Genomic DNA, 19,722 nt, shown 5'->3' with positions numbered 1-19,722 from the left:
GCGCCGCCTTGCCGCCTTGCATGAAATAAACAGCCCAATACCACCACGCTGCTTCCCGCTGGTTATTCCCATCAATCATGAACCACCAAAATTGAAAGAATCTGTCAAATGTCAATTTGAGCCCAACGATAAAGTGGAGTCAGCGCCCCCCTACCCTCCGGCACATCTCCCCCTGAAGCCGGTGCCGCGGTCAACCAACCAGGACTCCATTTTTAGCCACCGTTGACTTTGGTGACAGCCTCAAACTCAAAGACGCCGATCAACGGGCAATGCAGCCACCCTCCCGCCCACACATTCCACTCACACGTCATCCAAGCCCGTTACACAAACCTGAGGGATGCACATGCAGATGGACCCAGATTGCCCCTCACGTCTCTTTCAAAGTGAGCGACTCAATCCCTCATTAACTCTACAACTAAACTATTAATTACCCACTAACACTGCCCTTCCCCTCTTGCTCTAGGCATTGGCAACCCCCGGGGCCGCCAGCTGCAACAGTCTTCCAAACTTGGGTGTGCCCAACCCCGTCACCGGATCCCAACCCACCGTGGCATTCCAGGACGCGCCGCCGTACCCCAGCTCCTTACGCCTTCGGCACCCGACTCCAGCCCCGGCAACCACATCGGTGAAAGCATCCGAATTGTTGTACAACCACGGGTTCAAGAACCCCAGCGACGGCAACCCCAGTGTATATCTCGCCGCGTTCAACAGGCCCACAATCCCGGCCACCACCGGCGCCGAAGCGCTCGTGCCTGACAGCAGCGAATTGTATCCCTTGTCAATGACATTGAAGTTGGACCCCTGAGCTGAGATGTCCGGTATGGCCCTGCCGCGGGGGTCAAAGTAGGGCGCATACGTGTCTCCAATCGTTCGCAGGTACGGCTCCACGGCCGTCCTCTGCCACTGCGGTCTTGAGTGATACATGCTGAAGCCGCCAGATGAGAAGCTGATGGCTTTCTCGGGGTTGGTGAGGTACGTGGCCCCCACCGAGGTGACATAGGGGCAGCCGGCGGGGAAGGTTGGCTCAAAGAAGGTCGCATTGTCCGTGCTACGGATGCAATGCGTGCCTGGACCCGAGTCCCCCGACGCAAAGATGACCGAGACACCACGTCCTCCGAGCTGCATGAACATGTTGCAGACCTTGACGGCGTAGTCACGGGGAATCGACTGTTCCTCTTCGCCGTACGAGACCGAGACGACCTTGGGTATCTTGTCGTCGGTCTGGTTGAGGAGGTAGGTAAGCCATTCGAGATAAGGCTCGTTGGTGCCCGGGGGCTTGGGCTGGGTCTTGGTGGGGATCAGGGGACCGCGGCCGCCCGTGCTGTATTGGAGGATGGGAGCAGGGTGGCTGACTGCGTGGATGTACTGGACATCGAGGTTTGCTTCACCTGTGCGGGCAAGATACGTATGTGAGTCGGCAAGCACTTTGAGAAACGGCCATGGTACTACTCACCACTGTCACGCCAGCTATTTTGATCATCCAAACCGCCGTTAACCAGCTCGACAGTGAAGTTCTGCCCCTGCGCTTCTGGAATATACCTGCTCTGAAACGTCTGGAAGTCGTCATAGCGGGCGTACTGCTCCAAAAACGAAGCAAATGCAATCGTGTTCTCAATCGAATCTGTGGGTTTGTACTTGATGTCGTACAGCCACTTGAGACAATCCGGGGTGATGGTAAGGTTGCAGTTTGCTTGGCCGGCGGCGGCAAGCTTGATCTTATTGGCAGCATTGGCATCAAGATGGTGCATCTCGAAGACGGTGGACCGTTTGGCAACAGGCTGGCCGAACCGAGTGGTGGGCTGCACCAGATCAATGTGTGGTGCCACCTCATCTGGCACCGAGTAGGCAAGTGTCCGCAGCTTGAGCTCGATGTTGTTCTCGACGTTCCGATACCAGGCAAAATCCGTCTTGAGAAGATGGCTGGCGTTTTCGACCGTGGTGCTGAAGGTAACCCAGTCATTGTCGGCAACCGCAGTCTGGATGTTGTGATCCTCGAGCCAACGGGTGACGGCGAGAGTGGCTGACCGGGAGGGAGTTGTGTAGGACCTGAGCTCATCGCGGGTTAGGTGTCTGCCGTATTTGGGATGTCCGGGAGTCGAGATATCGAGGACGGCTTGTTCCAGGGCTTCAGCTCGCTGCTGTTTGAGGGCAATGCGAAGAGATACCGTCTCTTCTGGCAACGCTGGACGGACTGATTCCCACCCCCTCGGGACAGCTGCAAGACTATCCATCACACGGGCCGAAGCCGCCGAGGCCACAGCGGCCACAAACAGAAAAGAGCGTATCATGTTCGAGGCAGCTGATGTATCAAGGGATTGGCTCGTCCCGGACGGTCTGACGAGGGCGTTCTTATACCTATTGTGGCATCTGTGGAGTTGCGTTGAAGTGGCAGGAGCACGTGTCAACACTGTGCAGCATCGCACATGCGTAGGCATTGGCGGGTGTCACTCGGCTCTTGCTACATGTTGCCGCTTCTTTTTTTGGACGGAAGCCGCCATTTCTCCCAGGAGGAAGAAAAAAAGAGTTCGCGTCAAGCGCATTCCGTTATGGCGGTCGTGGGCTCGAGCCAAGCGCTCGCCGGCATGTCCCTCAATCAATAAGTGCCTTCCTGGCGGGATGAACTGGCTCGCCGTCAGCGGTGTGTCAGGGCGGCTTCAAAGATTTACTTGATAGATGTTCGAGATGTTCGAATTCCTTGTTAACAACGCTTTCTTCCAAAGTCTACTCAGAATTTCTTGGAGGCCCTCATCTCCAATAATCGTCCATGACCCCCGCGGAGCCTGGAAACTTCAGAGGCGGCTCCCTTCTCTGGCAGGGCGGCTCTCAGCAGAAATGAATCTTGTCTTGGCATTATTCTTGTGTCATGCCAACAGTCCAAACCTGTGTCACGGAATCATCCCATCCATTCCTCCTCCAGCCGCCCGTTACCCGTCAATCTTCACAATTCACACAGAAAAGTGCTCAAATGGTCAGAATCATCATCATGCTTCATAGTTCATAGCTCATGCCGCCAAAGAATAAACCGAAACAAAAACATGGGGTACTCCAAGCGCTCCCAAACTCCACTGTGCATACGGCCGCAAGAAAGAAAACAATCCTTTTACACACCCCTCAAAACCTTCACACCGCCCGGTTGACCCTTTCTTCCCTCGACTCTGTGGCTCCCAGCCCGTTGACGCCGTCGGCCTTCTTTTCTTCATCAACCACCCGGCTAGGCCTGCCGCTTGGTACAGCGGTGGTCCGGTCATCCAAATCATCAACTCCGCTGGCATGCTGAGCCCCGTCGTTGTGGAAGAAGTCTTCGTCTCTATTCATGCGTGTGACATATCCGGGGGGCATCCACTTCTTGGACGTCCAGGGCTTCAGATCGGGTTGGCTGTACATCGTGTCGACGTTCTCCAGACTGAGACTGACCGACTCGTAGAGGAAGAAGTACACCAGCAGTGCGCCCGCGATGTTGGTGGCGACAAACACAAAACCGTAGGCATACCCAATGCCATCGGTTGCAAGGGGCGTGAGGAAGGAAATCATAACTGAGAACAATGTCAGCATCGTGTCTTTGGGTAAGGAGGCCGAGTACTCACAATTTCCAAGCCAGTTGCCAGCAGTGGCCAAGGAGGCCTGCTTGGCACGGGTGCGCAGAGGGAAGGTTTCACCGATGACGACCCAGCAGATCGGCCCCCACGTGACAGCGAAGGAGGCAATAAACATGGCGGCCGACACGATCATGAGGATACCTGAAGTCCGGTTGTTCTCGGGATCCAACGCAGTGCCCATCGAGGCAAACACAGCGAGCCACGCCGCCTGCCAAATTGCGCCGATGAGCAGAGGCCACCGACGACCGTACTTTTCGACGACATATAGGCCATAAAAGGTGCAGGCCACATTGACAGCGCCCAAAATGAGCTGTGTTTGGATTGGATCTTCAATGCCAGCCGACTCGAAGATGGTGGCGCCATAATAGAAGAAGTAGTTGACGCCGGTCCACTGCTGAAGGAAATGGAGCGAGATGCCGAGAATCGTACGGTACACCTGCTTGGGCACACCATTGGGCTTTGGCACAAAACACTCGGCCCAGGACCCGACGCCAACAGCACGCTCCTTTTCAAGAATTCCCTTCATCTCCACCATATCGTCCTCGACAAGCTGGTGTTGAGGGTCGTTCTTCATGCCACGAAGACGCGCCAGTGACAGACGAGCTTCGTCCCACCTGGATCTGGCGGCAAGCCATCTTGGGGATTCGGGAACCAACAAGATACCTAGACCGAGGGGCAAGGAAAAGGCGATGCCCAGCCCAATGACAATCCTCCACGAAGCGGACTGGTCCTCAATCTCCCTTACGCCATAGTTGACAAGGTTGGCGATGAGGATACCGAACGTGATCATGAGCTGGTACGAGGCGACAACGGCACCACGAATCTCTCGGGGTGAGCACTCGGACTGGAACATGGGAACACCGACAGAGAGGTTGCCGACGCCCAAGCCGGCCACGAAGCGGCCCATCATCATGTGGACCCAGTGGTTCATGGCGGTGATTTGAATGATGTTGCCGATGATGAAAACACCGACACCGAACGTGAGACTCTTTCTACGGCCCCACCAGTCGGCAGTGCTGCATAGAGAATCAGTTAGGCATACTGGTGCTTTTTGATTTTGCAACCGACAGAACTTACTAAGAAGCGCTCAAGGCTCCCAAGAGTGTACCGATACTCATCAACGAGACGAGCAGGGACTGAATGATGGGCTGAAAGTCTCGGCCCTCCGGCGTGTCGACCTGACCGAAGCGATCTTTGAAGTCTCGGAACAGCAGCATGCCCGAGATCTGGCCGGTATCATAGCCAAAAAGAAAGCCGCCGATCGAGGTGATGGCCCCGAGGATCAGGGCCTCAACACCACAGTCGGCGCCATTGACGCGTATGGACCTTGGAGGATTATCAGTATAGGTAGCCTATCGAGAGATGGATTGATGAAACTCGAGACTCACTTCTTTCCGAGCATCTTGGCAGCTCAGCTCGTCGTTCTGGTCGTCAGTTCACCACTAGTTCTTTCACCACAGAAGAAAAACACAGATTCTTGGTGTGGGTGAGAGATCACCAAAAGTGGAACACAGAATTACTTTCTCGAAAATGTCTTTGGAGCCGCTGGCGCGGATCCTCATGAATATATCCATCACTTGAGACAGGCTGACCCAAAAGGGTTGACGATCGTACTCTTCCCCGATGATGTCACGGGCTTACCGCCGCAGATGGTGGTATTCATCATCCATCAGCGGCAGCACCATGCACGCACTCTACTATGCGGCAAAGCGGCATTGGGGTGCTTGACCTGAGTGAAAATTGAAAGGGGCCGAATAGAATGGAGAAAAGCCACGGCATCATGCCAAAGATTGGGGGTTGCATGGGGAGAAACAAGGGACTTGAGGATCATCATCCACCAGCCCAAGGGAAGCAAAAGGAGGAATGTTTGGTGGTTTGGATGGGATGTCGTCCAATCGGACCCCACCTCTCTACCCTTCACCCCTGTCGGTGACGCAATATTGCGGGGCTGCCGTCCCCACAAGAAATCCCTGGGGTGCAGCGCCCACCTAGCGCCTGGGCGTCCGTCAGCTGGGACGAGAGCCTTGAGACTGGACAAAGAGAGGGCAAGTACGGAGTAGATGAGGGCGTCATATCAGGTCATGAGACTTTTTTCTTTTTGTGGTGGTGGTTGGCCCTGTTGCCGGAGGATTCGTTGAGGTTCGATCAACCAGGACTGATGCTTCGTACATAGCACCCAGCTTGGGAATATATTCAATGGTTGCAGAAAGAGACTCTCAAACCCCGTAACGCTCTTCCCTGCGCAAGATCTTGGGTCTTTTTAGCCAAATCATCTTCGCAGAGAAGAATGTAGCAAAGAGCAGGCATGTGGCAGACTGCCGGGGGGCAACGAGTCTCCAGAATGATCAACGCCCGGGTTAGGGTTGCTACCCACGCTACTGTCACGACAGCATCCGGACTTTTTGATCTCCAGCTTTGATACTTGCCAACAAGCGTTATTGTCGGTGTGGAATCACCACGGCTGGGTGTCTCGCAATGCGCACTCAATTTTGGTCTTTCGGTTGGCCCTTTTGGTCGTAGTCTTCAAACACTAACATGGGCGCTAGTATCGGCGTAGAGTCACCACCGTTGTCACCCTGCATTTCATATGAGCAGTTCTCAACATAAAAAAGCTGACAAGCCCAAGGCTTTTGGAGTTCACACACCAATAGTTGCTTGAGGCTCAACAGCACACCACCACCAAAAATCCAGACAAGATGGCTGAGCTCACCAACGACAACCCCAATAGACCGCTCTTTTTCTACTTGACGGGTGCTGCCTACGGCGAGTTCTCTCAGTGGTACAGCTGCCACTTTAGCGTTTCCGTCGACGAAATCTACTCTGTAACTACCAAACCACCCCCAGGCGACATCGATGGAGCCCAAAAACTAGAGTTCAAGACCGCCGAACAGTTCATGATGTACCTCAAAGCGGTGCAGTTCGAGGACCTCGCCATCGCAAAGAAGATCCTGGCGACATCCGACCCAAAGGCGCAAAAGAGACTGGGAAGACAAATAAAAGGCTTCAACGATGCTGAATGGGATCAGATCAAGCAGGATGTGGTGGTGAGAGGGAACCTGGCCAAGTTTGGGCAGAACGAAAGACTTCGAGGAGTGTTATTGGGGACAGGCGTTAGAGAGTTGGTCGAGGCAGCAAGCAACGACCGGATCTGGGGAATTGGCTTCACTGAGAAGCAAGTGGTGGAGGGGCCGGTGGATAGGGAGTGGTGGGGGGAGAACAGACTGGGGAAGGCCTTGATGGAGGCTAGAAGAAGGCTGAGGGGGGAGGACAAGGTGCTGGGCTGAGGAGTAGTAGAGCAGAGAAGAAATGACCATGACCCGCCCCGTTGTCTCGGACTTGAACTGTTACAGATCAGCATCATGTGAAGAAACCATCTGTTGCTGGTTACCACGCCGCGGGAGTGCTAAAAGACGGCGTGGGAGCGCAACGCGTTGGTTCCAGGTTGAAAATGCGGAAATGGTGTCTTTGGTGGTTGGAATGCGAGTTTTATCGGGCCAAGAACCGAGCACTGGAGCAGGCTGCCTAAGGTTTCGTCCCATTTCCTGGACTTGCACTAACAAATTCAACCCCTCTTGAGAAACTTTTGCCGCCCACCGTAAGCCCAGCACCAGACACGTCAGGGCATCACCCGACATTCAGCATCACTCCACGAAGCCGACCAGCTCCTATCTTTTCGGTCAACATTGCCAGGGTAATTGCCAGAGGGGATCACTACGAATTGATTGCTGAATATATCATGCCATCAATCTTGACCTTCTTTCTCTTCCCCCTCTTTACCATGTGTTCACTACCTACCTGTTCAGGGCATCTCGGGACCCATCTACGCTATCTGCGACGGACAGCAATTTGATGCACCAACCGACGGTGGGCAATTTTGTTTCCCAACAGCATCCAGCATCACAGCTTTGGAGTAATCAAGGTATGGAAAAATCCAGTTCTCTGCTTGCTGAATATTATACTGACCTGCTTGTTTCCCCAACCAGACCCAGGGCTCCTCTGTCCCCTGCCTCGAGTGAGCAGATAATAAGCTGCCTATCCGCCGATGCCGAATTTTAGGGTCTGCTTGCCAGCTCCTGTCGCCCACCCGCCCACAGCGGTGGCTCTCCGCCCCGTCGTTCCCCCACACTTTGCTCCCGCCTTGCCATCAACACTTGTCTGCGAACTTCGTGGCCTGCTCAACATGTTGACGGTGGGCATGACCAAGAAGGCGCAGTCCTCGCAGCGAAGATGCTACGGACATTGAGGGCTTGCGACATCGCAACAAAAGACACCACGAGCAGACCCATTTTGAGCGACTCGCCACCCGCCAAAGCCCGCCACCCCCTGGCTAATGCCACTGGACATTTCCTCCAACGGCCGTTTTACGAAAGAGTTCCTCTGCGGCGCTGAGAACCCTGGTATTGTTAGGGCAGTCCACTGGAAAGAAAGACAACAAACAAATCACGTTACTGGACGGCACATCACGACACGCCATGACAACCAACAAGCTCAACGCAACAAGCGTCGCATACACATGTACGCGACATGGTGAACAAGATTCCTAGGAAGCAAGTCCTTCAATTTTCCTTAATTTGCCTGTACGAGGACTTGGCTCCGCTATCACTCCTCCACTTCGCTGTCTTGCTGGAAAAAGCAGACGGCCCAGTGAGGCTTTGTTGAGGAAGAGCGCAAAATTGCTCCCGAAAAAAAGTCCATGACTCCCCTTTGCTTTTCTTGCTAAGCCCCAAGCTGCGGCTGCCGGGTCGTCGGTAAGATATCAGTGATGGATATGCTGAAAAAACCGATCTCCGTCCAATGACAGCAAAGCTTGCAAAGGTTTACAACCCCACCTCTACTCAGACATTTCCCCGCCCATCCGGGCCCGATGAGTGAGCAAAGTTGCTCCGAAAAGGTTTCAACTGCTCCAAAGGAGCCAGGAGGAAACACGCCGCCATTTGCCATCTCATTCCTCTACTCCCCGCCATGGTGCGACGGTGAATCATGGCCACAATGTTGGCCGTCTCAAAGCTCTGGTGGTAACCGTGAGCAAGAGAACCCATCGCGCATGACCACAACGTGCTGTGACGTTGCCGGCGACCCAAGACCGTGGAAGTTAATAATATGGTACAGACAAATATTCCTACAGGCCAAAAGGCTAAAGAGACCTTGGCGACAACGGTTGGTTAAGTGGCAAACACAAACGGGGGGGTAGCGCTGATGAGGGATGGCAGGACAGGGAGCTGGTTGACTGTGTGGCCGAAGGCTAGGTAACCAAGATCACACGCTTCGGCGGAGATCGGGGTGGCCAAGTCAAGTACCAAGATGAAAATAAAAGGCCAGGTCCGTCGACACATGATGTGGATGCTGGAGAAACCCAAGAAGAGGTAACATGGCGATAGGTATGATGGTAGAGTGGTTGGCCATGTGTCACACTGAACAAGTGACGGCGCTCTTTAGTCCTCTTCGGAATCGACTTCGTCCTCACTGTCGGCATTGACCGCCGTGGGAGGCTCGGCTGAGGCCCTGCCTGTTCCCTCAATCGACTCCATTGGCTCCTGACTGCCGGATTGGTTGCGGTTAGCTTGTGCTCTCAATTCGTTGAGCTGCTGAATGCGGCGCTCCTGCTCCGACTTGCTCATGGGCTTGTTCTTCTTGGACTTGGACGCCGCCGACGCAGCGCCCGACTTGGACTTGGCATTGCTGTTGGAGTGGTGATGGTCCGCCGCCTGGCCCCAAGTCTTGTCCACTACCTTCTTCTCCCTCTCGACCTTCAAGTGTGGGTGGGCCTTGATTATTATTTCGTAGAGCCTGACCAGGGCCTCCTCGGAGACTTGCTCAATATCAAGTTCCAATTCGCCCGACTCATTCTCTCCCTGTCCCGTGTCCCTCTTGATTAGCTCGATGGCCCGCTCCAAGGGCACACCGTCCAGCTCGCTCAGATGCTCGGTGATAACAGCCTTCTCAGCCTCACTGATCTTCTTCTTAGGAGGCGGTCTCTTGGGGCCCTTCTTAACAGCTCCCGCGGCATGATGGCCACCCCCGCCCGCTCCTCCTGCGGCAGCGGCCTTCTTGGTGACGCCGCCAAGGTGCTGGTGCGTCTTCTTGGACTTGGCAGGCTTGTTTGGCTTTGCCGGTTTGACGGCGGCAGTCAGCTCCTTGAGGTTGTTCCTCTCTCGGATCAGTTGCTTCTGCAAAGTGCTGATGATGGAGTGAGAAATGTCAACATCCTCTTCGCTTGCCGATCCAGTGTTGATCATCTCGGACAGCTTCTTTTGCTCGTCATCGAGTCGTTTCTGGATGCTGGTGATCTTGGTTTGGGCCTTAGTGATCTCCTCGGATTGCTCTGGCTCCGGTTCCGTGTCCGAGGGCTCGTCGTCGGACTCGTCTTTGACCCGCGGGCTGGCTGTGTTGATCACTTCGGGAGGGGCGTTGCGGGCGAGCCACTCATCCTTACGATTCATCTCGGCGCGAAAGAGACTCTGCAGCTTGTAGCCGGCAATGGTGACGGGATGGTCGTCTCCATTGAAGGCCTTGGCGTTCTTAACGATCAGGTCAAAGTCTCGTTCAACGTCCTTGGCCGAAGCGTACTCGCCAGAATGCAGCTTGTTGGCCATGGTGGAAAGGTCCATGGGCTTCTTGACGACCTTGTAATATGTGGGGATTTGCAGAGCGACGACGTCGACGGGTTGAAGGAAGGCGCCGTTGCAATCGTAATACTTGGTCTTCCTCAGCTCGGTGAGAACTTCATCGCAGAACCGAAGCTCGGGGGGGAGCTTCTTCTTGCGCTTGTCGGTAAAGACATCTCTTGGCTGAGGTGGCTTGACGGGGCGCTTGGCGCGGCTGTCAACCTTGGTCGAGTCGCGCCGAATGAGCGGCATACCGTTGTTGCCGGGAGGGATGGCAAAAGCAGGGTTCTCGACAGCGGGCTTGGGGGCTGGGGCCGCCGGTTTTGGGGGACGGGGCGTGGCGGTGGAAGACTGGTGGACGGCAGAGCGGGGTTCGGCATGGCGGATATTGTGATGCTTGATGCTGTCCTTCTTGTCGGGGCGGGCAGGTTCAGCGGCAGGGACCTTGGAGAGACGGTCGAGAATAGCAGAACGGCAGCCCTTGGCTTGCACAGTCACTTCGTGAGCCTCGCCGTTGAAGCTGACGGCGTTTTCCACCAACAGATTCAAGTCCCGTTTGAACTCGCCAAGATTCTTGTAGCTCTGCCCGTCCCCACGCAAGCGTCTCTCCATGGCCGAAATATCAATAGGATTGGCAATCCGTGCGGAGTAATCAGGCCAGAGCATGGGCCACAGATGCTGAACCGATTGCCGAAAGTTGCCGCCCACCTTGGTTTTTTTGACACCTGCAAGAACTTGACGAATTTGCCGGTTCTGCCAATCTGTGATGGGATTGTCGTTGAGAGAATCGTCATTGAGATACTTGGGTCTTCCGTTCGCAGCCTGCGCGGGTGTGGCCCGGGGAGCTGACTGGCGGTCGACATCCATGCGATCTTGGGGGTTGACATTGTTCTTCGCCTCGATGGAATGATCAACCTTGGTGCGCTTGGCAACTGGTTCATCCTCACTGTCGATATCCCGTTCACGCGACACCTTGGCAGACGCAGCCAGGTCAGACATGCTGGTATCGGCCGTCGCGCTTGGAGGAGATGCCTTGGAGGGCGACGCTGGAGCTGGATCCTTCTCGATGCTCGGCTTCACGTCCGGGACAGTTGCGAAAACAGGCGTCTCTTGAGTGCTCTCGGCGGTCACCTGCGCATCTGCCATCACCACATCTTCCTCCTTATCGGTAGCTGGGGGGGTAGGGGCCGTCTTGGTCATGGGAGATACCGAAGTGGACATGGCTTTGGTCGGAGCCTCGTTCTTTGCGTCAGATGTGATCAGGGCGTCAGGCGTGGGCGGCTTGGCTGGCTGGTCTTCTTTCGATGGAGCCGCAGATTGTGTGTCGGGAGCGACTTCGGCTGGAAGCTCGATTTGTGTCTCGGCTTGCTTCACCTCGGCAGCTGGACTTGGTGGTGCATCCGGCATTTCTGTGTCGGGTGGAGTCGCGACGTCCATCTTTACGGGCTCGGCGTCCTTGGGCGCCTCCTTTGCATCTGTGGGAACGTCTGGGATTGGTTTGTCACTGGCATCGGCCGACTCGCTTTTCAGTGCACTGTTTGTTGAGAAAGCTTCTTGGTTGTGGCTTTTTTTGGAGTCGGTCTCGTCCTTTTCGGTGTGGTTTGGGGCTTCGGGGGAAGTGTGGCTAGAAGCAAAGCTGTCAGCTTCCAGTCTGACATGCAAACCTTGATGCGACTCCGAAGGAAGGAGCCAATGCCGCAACATACCCATTCACTTCGGCGCCGCCATTGCGCGCATCCTTCTCGAGCTCCAGCGAGCTGGCGACAGGCTTTTCGCCAACAACCGCGCCTTCTGATTGCTGAGTGGCCATAACTGCCATTCGGGATTTGGGGATTTCTGGATTCAGGAACGACGCGACATGAAATCGGCTAGGTCAAGGAGTCGTTGAATTAGCAACGCATGGCCGAGTCAAAGCGTATCGAAGCGGCGCGTCGGGGGACAAGTTGAGAGACAAGTCGTTTGATGAAATAAATGGGATGGTTTATTGTATTGGAGCTGATAGGTTGTCCAAATTGCGACGGCGAGATGTCGACGACGACGTGGATGGTGGAAGACACACGATTGGGCGCGCGGCGGGGAGTGGGCAAGGTGGATGGGGACGTGCACACGCGTTGGATCGCGAACCCCAAAAGATAAAAAGCGAAGGAGAAAATTGGCAACCACTCACAGTTTGGCGAAAAAAGTCGGCCGGGGTAAAGGCTGAGAATTATAGGCTTGGGGTTGCTAGCCTTGCCAGAGAGTGTTGCTCGGAGGTGGAAAAACTCGAGCCGGGGAGGGTGGCCTTTTGATGGTCGGTGGCTGGGGATGCTTTGGCGGGCGCTGGTTGGTCAGTTTGGGGGGGGTTCGGCGTGGTTTTGTACCGCGACCTTTTTTTCGAAATTTCTGGGTGAAAACACATGTCAGTCCCGGTCGGCAGCTCGGGGCTATTTATCACAGCTGCCTAGCTCAGCACGAAGGGAGGGGATCCGCCTCTGACTGGCTTGATTGGTCTTATCGATGCGGCTCGCCTGTTTCTGATTGGCCACATCCGAGCTATAGTGGACCGTGCGCACACGAGACCGGGGGCACAAAGTGTCTTCTGTGCGAACCCAGCTCTTGAATTTTCTCCTGCCACCAACCCCTCGACGAGGCCACCGCAATACCAACATCAATACTTCAGCAGCAAATGCAAACATTATTATCCCTATTCATCACGTTCTGGTAGAATATCCATACAGTTGTGCCCTAGTAGGGCAAAATGCGATAACAATACGCAGCAGAGCCGAACGAGACACGCCGGATGCGACGGGCAACATACACAAAGGAGTGGAAAGGGGGATACCTACACTTACACCAGACTATAGGCCCAGCAACTTCCAATCCGACGCTTTCGGCTCCCTCACCAGGATGGACCAACACCACGGCAATATCTCGTTATCTCAACGGCTCTCGATGGATGGAATCTTGATTTCTCGTACCTACCATCCTGGCCATGGCGAAAAGAAGATGGCAACTGCGACCAGAGGCGACAGGCTGAAACAGCTGCGGTGCTGGGTCGCAAATGGCGCTAAGTGAACAGGGATACGCGATAATGACGCGAATGCAGTGACCCAGCAAAACAGGTCACCAACATTAATTTCTGAAGGTGAAATAAATGACTAGACGCGTTCCAGGCATGATCTGATAGTTTGTGTGTTGCTGGTGAGGTTTTGATGCATCCTTTGATGGAATGTCGAAAAGATGAATTCGGGATTTGGGGTTGGGCATTCTATCGTCCGTGCCGCCACGCCAACTCTCTTTCAATTGAGTGACTCCAAACCCTTCGTCGCGTTGATAAGCTTGATCATAGGTACACAGTAGAATGTCCGTTGCTCTCTTTTGTTTGCCCACCAGGCAGCAGTGACGCCCTCATAAAGTAGACTGGCAGAACTCGGTGCCCAACTGACACCGTGCCCTTCAGTTGCACCAGCCACAGCTACATCTCTGAAATGCGTGTGGCTGAGTGAAGCTCACCAATCTGTCAAGTACACACGGACCATCTAAGCTGCACCAGAACCCCACATTCAATGCTGGGCGTGCCAAGCGGAGATCCGCAAAAAAGTTTTGGTTACAGTTTGGATTTTTTGCCTGCGGTTTCAATCGCAGCAAACCGCCAAAGCAAATAATCCAACCTTTGAGGCCACTCGTCTGGGCCCTTCCATTGAACCAAAGTCCTCCACTGGTATATCAAGCTGTATCGAGCTCCCCATTGGCCGCTTTCAGTCACCCAAGTACTCCAGATCGCAAGCCATGTCAACCAAGAGAAAAGTCGCGACCATCGCGGCTCCAGTCGTCAGGGCCAGCGCAAAGGCACGCTCCAGGGCCAAAATCGACGAAACCAGAGCCGCCGTGTCCACCGGCTTGTCCAAGCAGCCTGACGAACCCATCGAGCTCTCAAGTGACGACGAGGATGTGAAGGATCAGCAGCAGATCGAACAAGTGGCCGAGGAGACAACACAAGGAGATGTCGACATGGACATGGACATGGGCGGCGATGTGGATGATGCGGAGCCTGCTGCTCCGGCTGCTTTTGGCGATATTGTGCGCGGCAACTCGACGGTCGATGTAGTAGCCTCTCTTGCTGCTGACACTGCTGGCCCTTCTTCGCGCTCCGATTTGCACCAGAGGCAAGCCGGCCTCATCAACGCCGCCTCGCTCGGCACCGTTATCAACCAAGCCCTCCGAACCAACGATGCGCAGCTCCTCGAGTTGTGCCTCCAGACTAGCGACCTCAAAATTGTAGAGAACACAATCAATCGCATGGACTCGGCCCTTGCTCTCGAACTCCTTTCCAGGCTTGCCTCCCGCATGCACCGTCGCCCCGGCCGTGCCATGAACCTGATGAGCTGGATGAAGTTCACCATGATTGCCCACGGTGGCGCCCTTGTTACACAGCCAGATTTGACTGCCCGGTTAGCCGAGCTCAGTCGTGTTTTGGAGGAGCGCGCGAGGGGTCTGCCAGCGCTGTTGGCGCTTCGAGGCAAGTTGGAGATGCTGGACGCTCAGCTGAAGTTTAGGAAATCTGCCAAGCTGGCCGGTGGCAACCGCGATCGTCTCGAAGGAAAGGATGAGCTGAGCGAGTCAGAGGACGAGGATCAAGATGAGGCCCAAGTGGTCTACGTAGAGGGCCAGGAAAGCACCAAGGCGCTCACAAACGGTGGTCCGAGAGCGGGGCCTGCTGATGACGAGGACGAGTTCCCCATCAATCACAGTGCTCTGCCGGATTCTGATGAGGACGATGATGAGGAAGAGGACGAGGACGAGGACGAGGAGGATCTGGCGGCCATCGAGTCTCTTGACGAAGACGAGGTTGACCACGATGACGTTGATGAGGAGGAGGAGGATGATAGCGAGGGTGAGGATGCTGGGCCGCCAGCCAAAGTCCAGAGAACATTGAGGAGCAGAAAATAGAGTGGTTGGTTAGAGTGGTAGCATATCCTCCAGGCGTTAGTTTACATGTTAATACAGATACCTAAAGTCCATGTAACGAAACGTCTTTGCTCTTTATGCTACTAGATGTGGCCTCTGCGTATTTTATCAGCCTCCGTCTTGATTATCATTATCATTACCGCTTCGATCCTCATCATCACTCAACCATGTAGTTCCCCAGGTCTTTCCCTTGTATCATTATTCGCTGCCAGACCCCTATCTTCGACTCCCCCCAGGTGTGCCAGTACCCCCATTGCTGCCACGACTGCTGACCTCCCAATAAGATCCCAGCCCTGGCCCAATCTTTCCTTGTTCTAACCCTGGCGCATCCTCCGATGTAGAGTAAACGGACCCTCGAGATGATGCCGACGAGGCAAATGGATACACATACACCCGCTTCCAGTCCCAGTCCAGGCTTTCCACTACGCTCTTGGCCTCTCGCCTGTTGTCCCGTCTGTCTTGCTGGTAGCCGAACCCCAATGACTCCATCTCTAGCCTCTCTCGAACGACGTCAAGAGCACTGGGGCTCAGAGGTATTCCCTGTTGTTCTTGGCCGGTTCTTTTGGAGTTAGAAAAGGGGAAGGAAAGCGGTGTTCGGGCGCGTTTGGGTGTTTGGAGCGTGGCTTGGCTTGTTGGGCTGCTGATGAGGTGTTGATTGCTGGGGCGTGTGGTTAACCCAGAATGGGCATTGATACCGAGTGGCGACTGTTTTTTCCTGTTCCTGAGGCAGAAAAGATACACGGCGAGACTGAGCAGGAGGAAGAAGAGAAGGGCAGAGCCTGTTATGATACCAGCTTGGGCCCCGGTGCTGAGAGTTGGGCTGCTGCTTGATAGCGATTCGGAGGGATTTGCCGCTGCTACCGAGGTAGATAGAGGTGTTTTCTCTACGTTTAAAGATCGTGTATCTTCATATCCTAACTGTGTCGCGGACTGTGTCGATGGTTGTTAGTTGAAAGGCAACACAAGCGCCGACCCACTTACCCCTGAAGGCTTGGCGATTGTCCCTGAGGTTATCAATGGAGGAGGATCATAACGAACATGTCTGGTATTTGAAGCATCCTGTGAAAGCCCCGGGCATAGGTGAAGAAGCCATAAAATAGCTAGTTGCGATATTCGGCCCATTGTTGTCCCTTTTGGCGAGAGCTGACTTTTAGTTCGTGGTGATTATGGTGTTTAGATGACTCGGCAGTAACATTGAGGAGAGCTTTGAAAAGGGTAGCATCACTGATTTTGTCCAGAGGGAAAATCCAAGACCACAACATCTGAAAAGGATGGGGACTCATTCTTCAATAGCCCTCCACCGCCACCTCCACCTCCTGAAATGGGCGCTCAAGGACGTATTTCTCCTGCAATTACCGTGGGATATTTTATTTCTAGACGTGCATTGTCACTGACTGGTTCGAGCTCACGGCTTTTCCAGCACGACTTGGCACCCCCACGGCAATTGACTGCCTCTGTGTGGCCCCTGAGAGAAGAAATGTCAAAATAGTGGCGCAATCCGACACACCAATCACCGTGAGGCATCCAAGCTCGAGAAGGCCGCTGGGCCAAGTTGAGACACTGCAGCACAGCCAGCGCCAAAGTCTGCAGCTCGGGAATTACACAGTCTCAAACGCTCGGTGCGACAGTTCTCACGGCTGACTTTCTGGTATCACTCTATCCAACCAATGATCTACCTATCATCACGGCGGCCATCTCTTTAAGCCACACATATCCATACCAAACGGGCTAGGTAAATGACACTAGAAAGAACCTGAAAGTCAAAAAAGCAATACATTAGCCCAAGCCCTTTCAAAGACAGCCAACAGGCTCAAAAGATACCTAGGCCAAAGGCCCTATGGGATAACTAAGAGACCATTATCTGTTTGAGAAGGTCTAAATCCACAGCGCTACACGTTTTACTTCAGACGGCGGGCAAACATAGTAACTGGCACGGCAGGCCATCCAACCACCTTTCGCTAACAAGATGACCAAAGAACGTCAAACTCCACCATTGGACCCTCCACCCATGACTGTTTGTAGGTGGCCTCACTCCCTTCTCCCAAGTAACCATCATCTACTGCTAGCTTGGCCCACAAATCTACCTCAATCACAGGCTGAGAATATGCACCCGGACAGCTCGCCACCCCCAACTCCGCATCATCCTTCTCCATAGGCTTTAGATGCACAGAAAGCGCAAATGTACCATTGTACCCGCTTGCTCTCTGTCCATACACATTCTTGATCACCCTTCCATCAGTCTGCATCTTCCTGACTTGCTCGTCAAGATACGCAACTTCTACCCCAATCTCCTTCAGCACTGTGCCTTTTTCTCGTGTAAGGTGTCCAGAGACGAATGTGTGGAACACTGAGAATGCAAACCCGTACGGCATGTACTCAAAGGGAAGCCGTGCCCGGCATGATGTGTATCCAGTTGAGGAGTTTTGTCCTTCAAGATAGGCCCTGAAATCAGGAAAGAAAAGCGCCTGGCCAGAGAGTACAGTACGGCATGTTGATGGTGTGGAGGTGGTGGATGAGAGGTCTAGCCAATCAAGGATGTTGGGAGACGGCTGGGCAAAAGTAAGAGGTATTGCAGCAGCTAGAATTATTAACAAAGGGCGTCTGTATATCATTGTGGCTCTCCTTAAGAGTTCTAGGCATGTGAGGAATTCAAATGTAGGATTTCTTGCAAGGTTGGTCTGTTTTCTCTGAATTTGGGATGTTCTGATGAGTGCCTGTATGCATCGGAGCAATCCTGGTAAGGATTACAACATGAAGGCTGGACAGGCTAAATCGAGAAGAATCAAACGGGCCGGATTTGCAGCGTATTCGACCACTTGATCATTCTCCAGTGTGGCAATAGCCGAGATTTCTGCCAAAAGCTTTCGTGGGACAGGATTGGGGAGCCTTATGCCTAGAGATGATATTTAAAGTCCAACTCCCAGTCACCAGTCTTTACCCTTCTCTTGTCTTCCACTTTTCCACTGGCAATCTGCTCCTTGAGCAAGTTGCACCGTCTAATGTACAACCAGTGAATCAGGATTAGTAGTTGAGCCAGGCCCAGAGCGCTGACCGAAAAGATGTTGCCCAAGAGATACGGTGAAGTCCGGTAAATTTGGCCTGCCACGATGCCAGCTGTGTTGCCGATGGTCTGTTGGAATCCAATCGAAGCTGCCCGGCGATAATGGGGTGCGACGTTTACATTGAGCCACGTGAGATTGAGTCCAGGACCACTGTACACTGCAATTGCGCACAGAAACGTGCCAAAGAATTTGACGGCATTACTTGTCGGGCAGATGATGAGAATGTAACCGACGATGCCAAAGACGTTGGCAAAGGCAATGAACGGGCCTCGGATGCACAGATGGTCGGAAACAAATGCCAGGGTCAAAAAGCACGCTCCTCCGAGAATGTAAACCGGGATAGTGAGGTACTGAGCTTCGATGCTGCTATGGCCCATACTGGTGATGATGGAAGGGAGAAACGTGCTAAAACCGTACAAAAGTATGTCCTGGCAGAATTGAATGGCTCCGCTTTCGCTAAGTTAGAACTGTGTTCAGGACATGAATAGGGGTTGGTAAGGGAAAGAAAAGGGGCTTTACCTGATCCACAATTTGAAATCCTTCAAAGCTATTCTGATCTCTTCCCAACTGAACTCCTCACTGCCCATATACTGTGCCCTCTGCTTTGCTCGTATCTGCATCATTTCCCTTTCTCTCTCGTTCAAGAAGTAGGCGTTGGTGGGATCGTTTGGCAAGCCAAACCAAATCAACAAGCCTATGAGGATGCTGAAGATGCCTTCTATGATGTAGACCCATCTCCAACCAGCATATCCCCCTATGCCGTCCATTTTCAGGAGCAAGTATGCCAACAACCCCCCAAACGCGCCCGACAATGCCGCACAAACAAACAGATACGAGACCCTGCGAGCTTGTTCTTCTCGTTTGTAAACCATGGTCAGATACAGATTTAAGCCGGGGAAGAGGCCGCCTTCACATGCTCCTAGTATTAACCTTGCAGCATACAGCCCCCCGATATCTGTGATGAAACCAGAGAAAATAGTAGTCAAGCTCCAGACCACGCAGAGGCCTGTCAACACAACTCTTGGAGTGAGTTTCTTGAGTAGGATAGCCCAGGGTGATTCGAATGCGACATATGTTGCGTAAAAAATGGACACTGCGGTCGAAAACTCGACATCAGATGCGCCGATATCCTCCGGCATCCCCGCCACTTTGACATTGCCGATATTGGTGCGGTCAAGGAAGCAAGAAAGATAGACCAGCATGATGATTGGAACGAAAACAGCATCTAGCTTCAAGAGCAGCCGCTTTTCTTCGTGGCGGTCGAGGGTGGGGATGGCTTCTGATACATGATTGCCGGTGTCGGATAGAGTTGGAGATGCTGGCTTCTCCCCGTCAGAGCCCATGCTGCTTGCATTTCATGTCAAATTCGTCGTGGAGTTTTTGCCTTGGAAAAGCTTAGCTTCGAATGCTGCGACGAGATTAGACAAATAGCACAGTCCAAAGCTTGCAAGGTAGGTAGGCAAGGTTGTTTTTCCCTTTTTTTTATTTAAAAAAAAGGTTCGACGGCGTGGC

The 19,722-nt window shown here is 53.7% G+C and overlaps 6 protein-coding genes across 6 annotated transcripts; 2 read left to right on the top strand and 4 right to left on the bottom strand.

Moving 5' to 3' along the window:
- Positions 1-234: 234 nt before the first annotated feature.
- QC762_310570 (uncharacterized protein) lies at positions 235-2,787 on the bottom strand. Its single transcript, XM_062889354.1, has 2 exons — positions 1,454-2,787; positions 235-1,388 (listed from the first exon to the last, which is right to left on the bottom strand). Exons 1-2 carry the CDS (start codon positions 2,433-2,435, stop codon positions 460-462), a joined length of 1,911 nt encoding a protein of 636 aa, XP_062745434.1. The 5' UTR covers positions 2,436-2,787; the 3' UTR covers positions 235-459.
- A 121-nt stretch (positions 2,788-2,908) lies between these two features.
- HXT5_1 (hexose transporter hxt5) lies at positions 2,909-5,244 on the bottom strand. The gene is made up of 4 exons (XM_062889355.1): positions 4,985-5,244; positions 4,674-4,922; positions 3,585-4,612; positions 2,909-3,533 (listed from the first exon to the last, which is right to left on the bottom strand). Exons 1-4 carry the CDS (start codon positions 4,996-4,998, stop codon positions 3,121-3,123), a joined length of 1,704 nt encoding a protein of 567 aa, XP_062745433.1. The 5' UTR covers positions 4,999-5,244; the 3' UTR covers positions 2,909-3,120.
- A 1,048-nt stretch (positions 5,245-6,292) lies between these two features.
- QC762_310590 (uncharacterized protein) lies at positions 6,293-6,880 on the top strand (the record flags this gene model as incomplete). Its single annotated transcript, XM_062889356.1, has 1 exon — positions 6,293-6,880. One exon carries the CDS (start codon positions 6,293-6,295, stop codon positions 6,878-6,880), a length of 588 nt encoding a protein of 195 aa, XP_062745432.1.
- Positions 6,881-8,174: 1,294 nt separating this feature from the next.
- BDF1 (transcription initiation at TATA-containing promoter protein) lies at positions 8,175-13,856 on the bottom strand. The gene is made up of 3 exons (XM_062889357.1): positions 13,027-13,856; positions 11,908-12,583; positions 8,175-11,825 (listed from the first exon to the last, which is right to left on the bottom strand). The coding sequence occupies exons 2-3, from the start codon at positions 12,018-12,020 to the stop codon at positions 9,029-9,031; spliced, it is 2,910 nt and encodes a 969-aa protein (XP_062745431.1). The 5' UTR covers positions 12,021-12,583; positions 13,027-13,856; the 3' UTR covers positions 8,175-9,028.
- Positions 13,857-13,969: 113 nt separating this feature from the next.
- UTP5 (Small subunit (SSU) processome component) lies at positions 13,970-15,130 on the top strand (the record flags this gene model as incomplete). Its single annotated transcript, XM_062889358.1, has 1 exon — positions 13,970-15,130. The coding sequence occupies one exon, from the start codon at positions 13,970-13,972 to the stop codon at positions 15,128-15,130; it is 1,161 nt and encodes a 386-aa protein (XP_062745430.1).
- Positions 15,131-17,717: 2,587 nt separating this feature from the next.
- On the bottom strand, positions 17,718-19,553 carry QC762_310620 (uncharacterized protein; the record flags this gene model as incomplete). The annotated part of the gene is made up of 2 exons (XM_062889359.1): positions 17,718-18,660; positions 18,730-19,553. The coding sequence occupies 2 exons, from the start codon at positions 19,551-19,553 to the stop codon at positions 18,042-18,044; spliced, it is 1,443 nt and encodes a 480-aa protein (XP_062745429.1). The 3' UTR covers positions 17,718-18,041.
- Between the last annotated feature and the right edge of the window lie 169 nt (positions 19,554-19,722).

Source organism: Podospora pseudocomata, chromosome 3 (genome assembly GCF_035222375.1).
Source record: "Podospora pseudocomata strain CBS 415.72m chromosome 3, whole genome shotgun sequence".
In the NCBI taxonomy this organism is placed as follows: Eukaryota; Fungi; Ascomycota; class Sordariomycetes; order Sordariales; family Podosporaceae; genus Podospora; species Podospora pseudocomata.
This window is presented reverse-complemented; position numbering and strand designations above follow the sequence as displayed.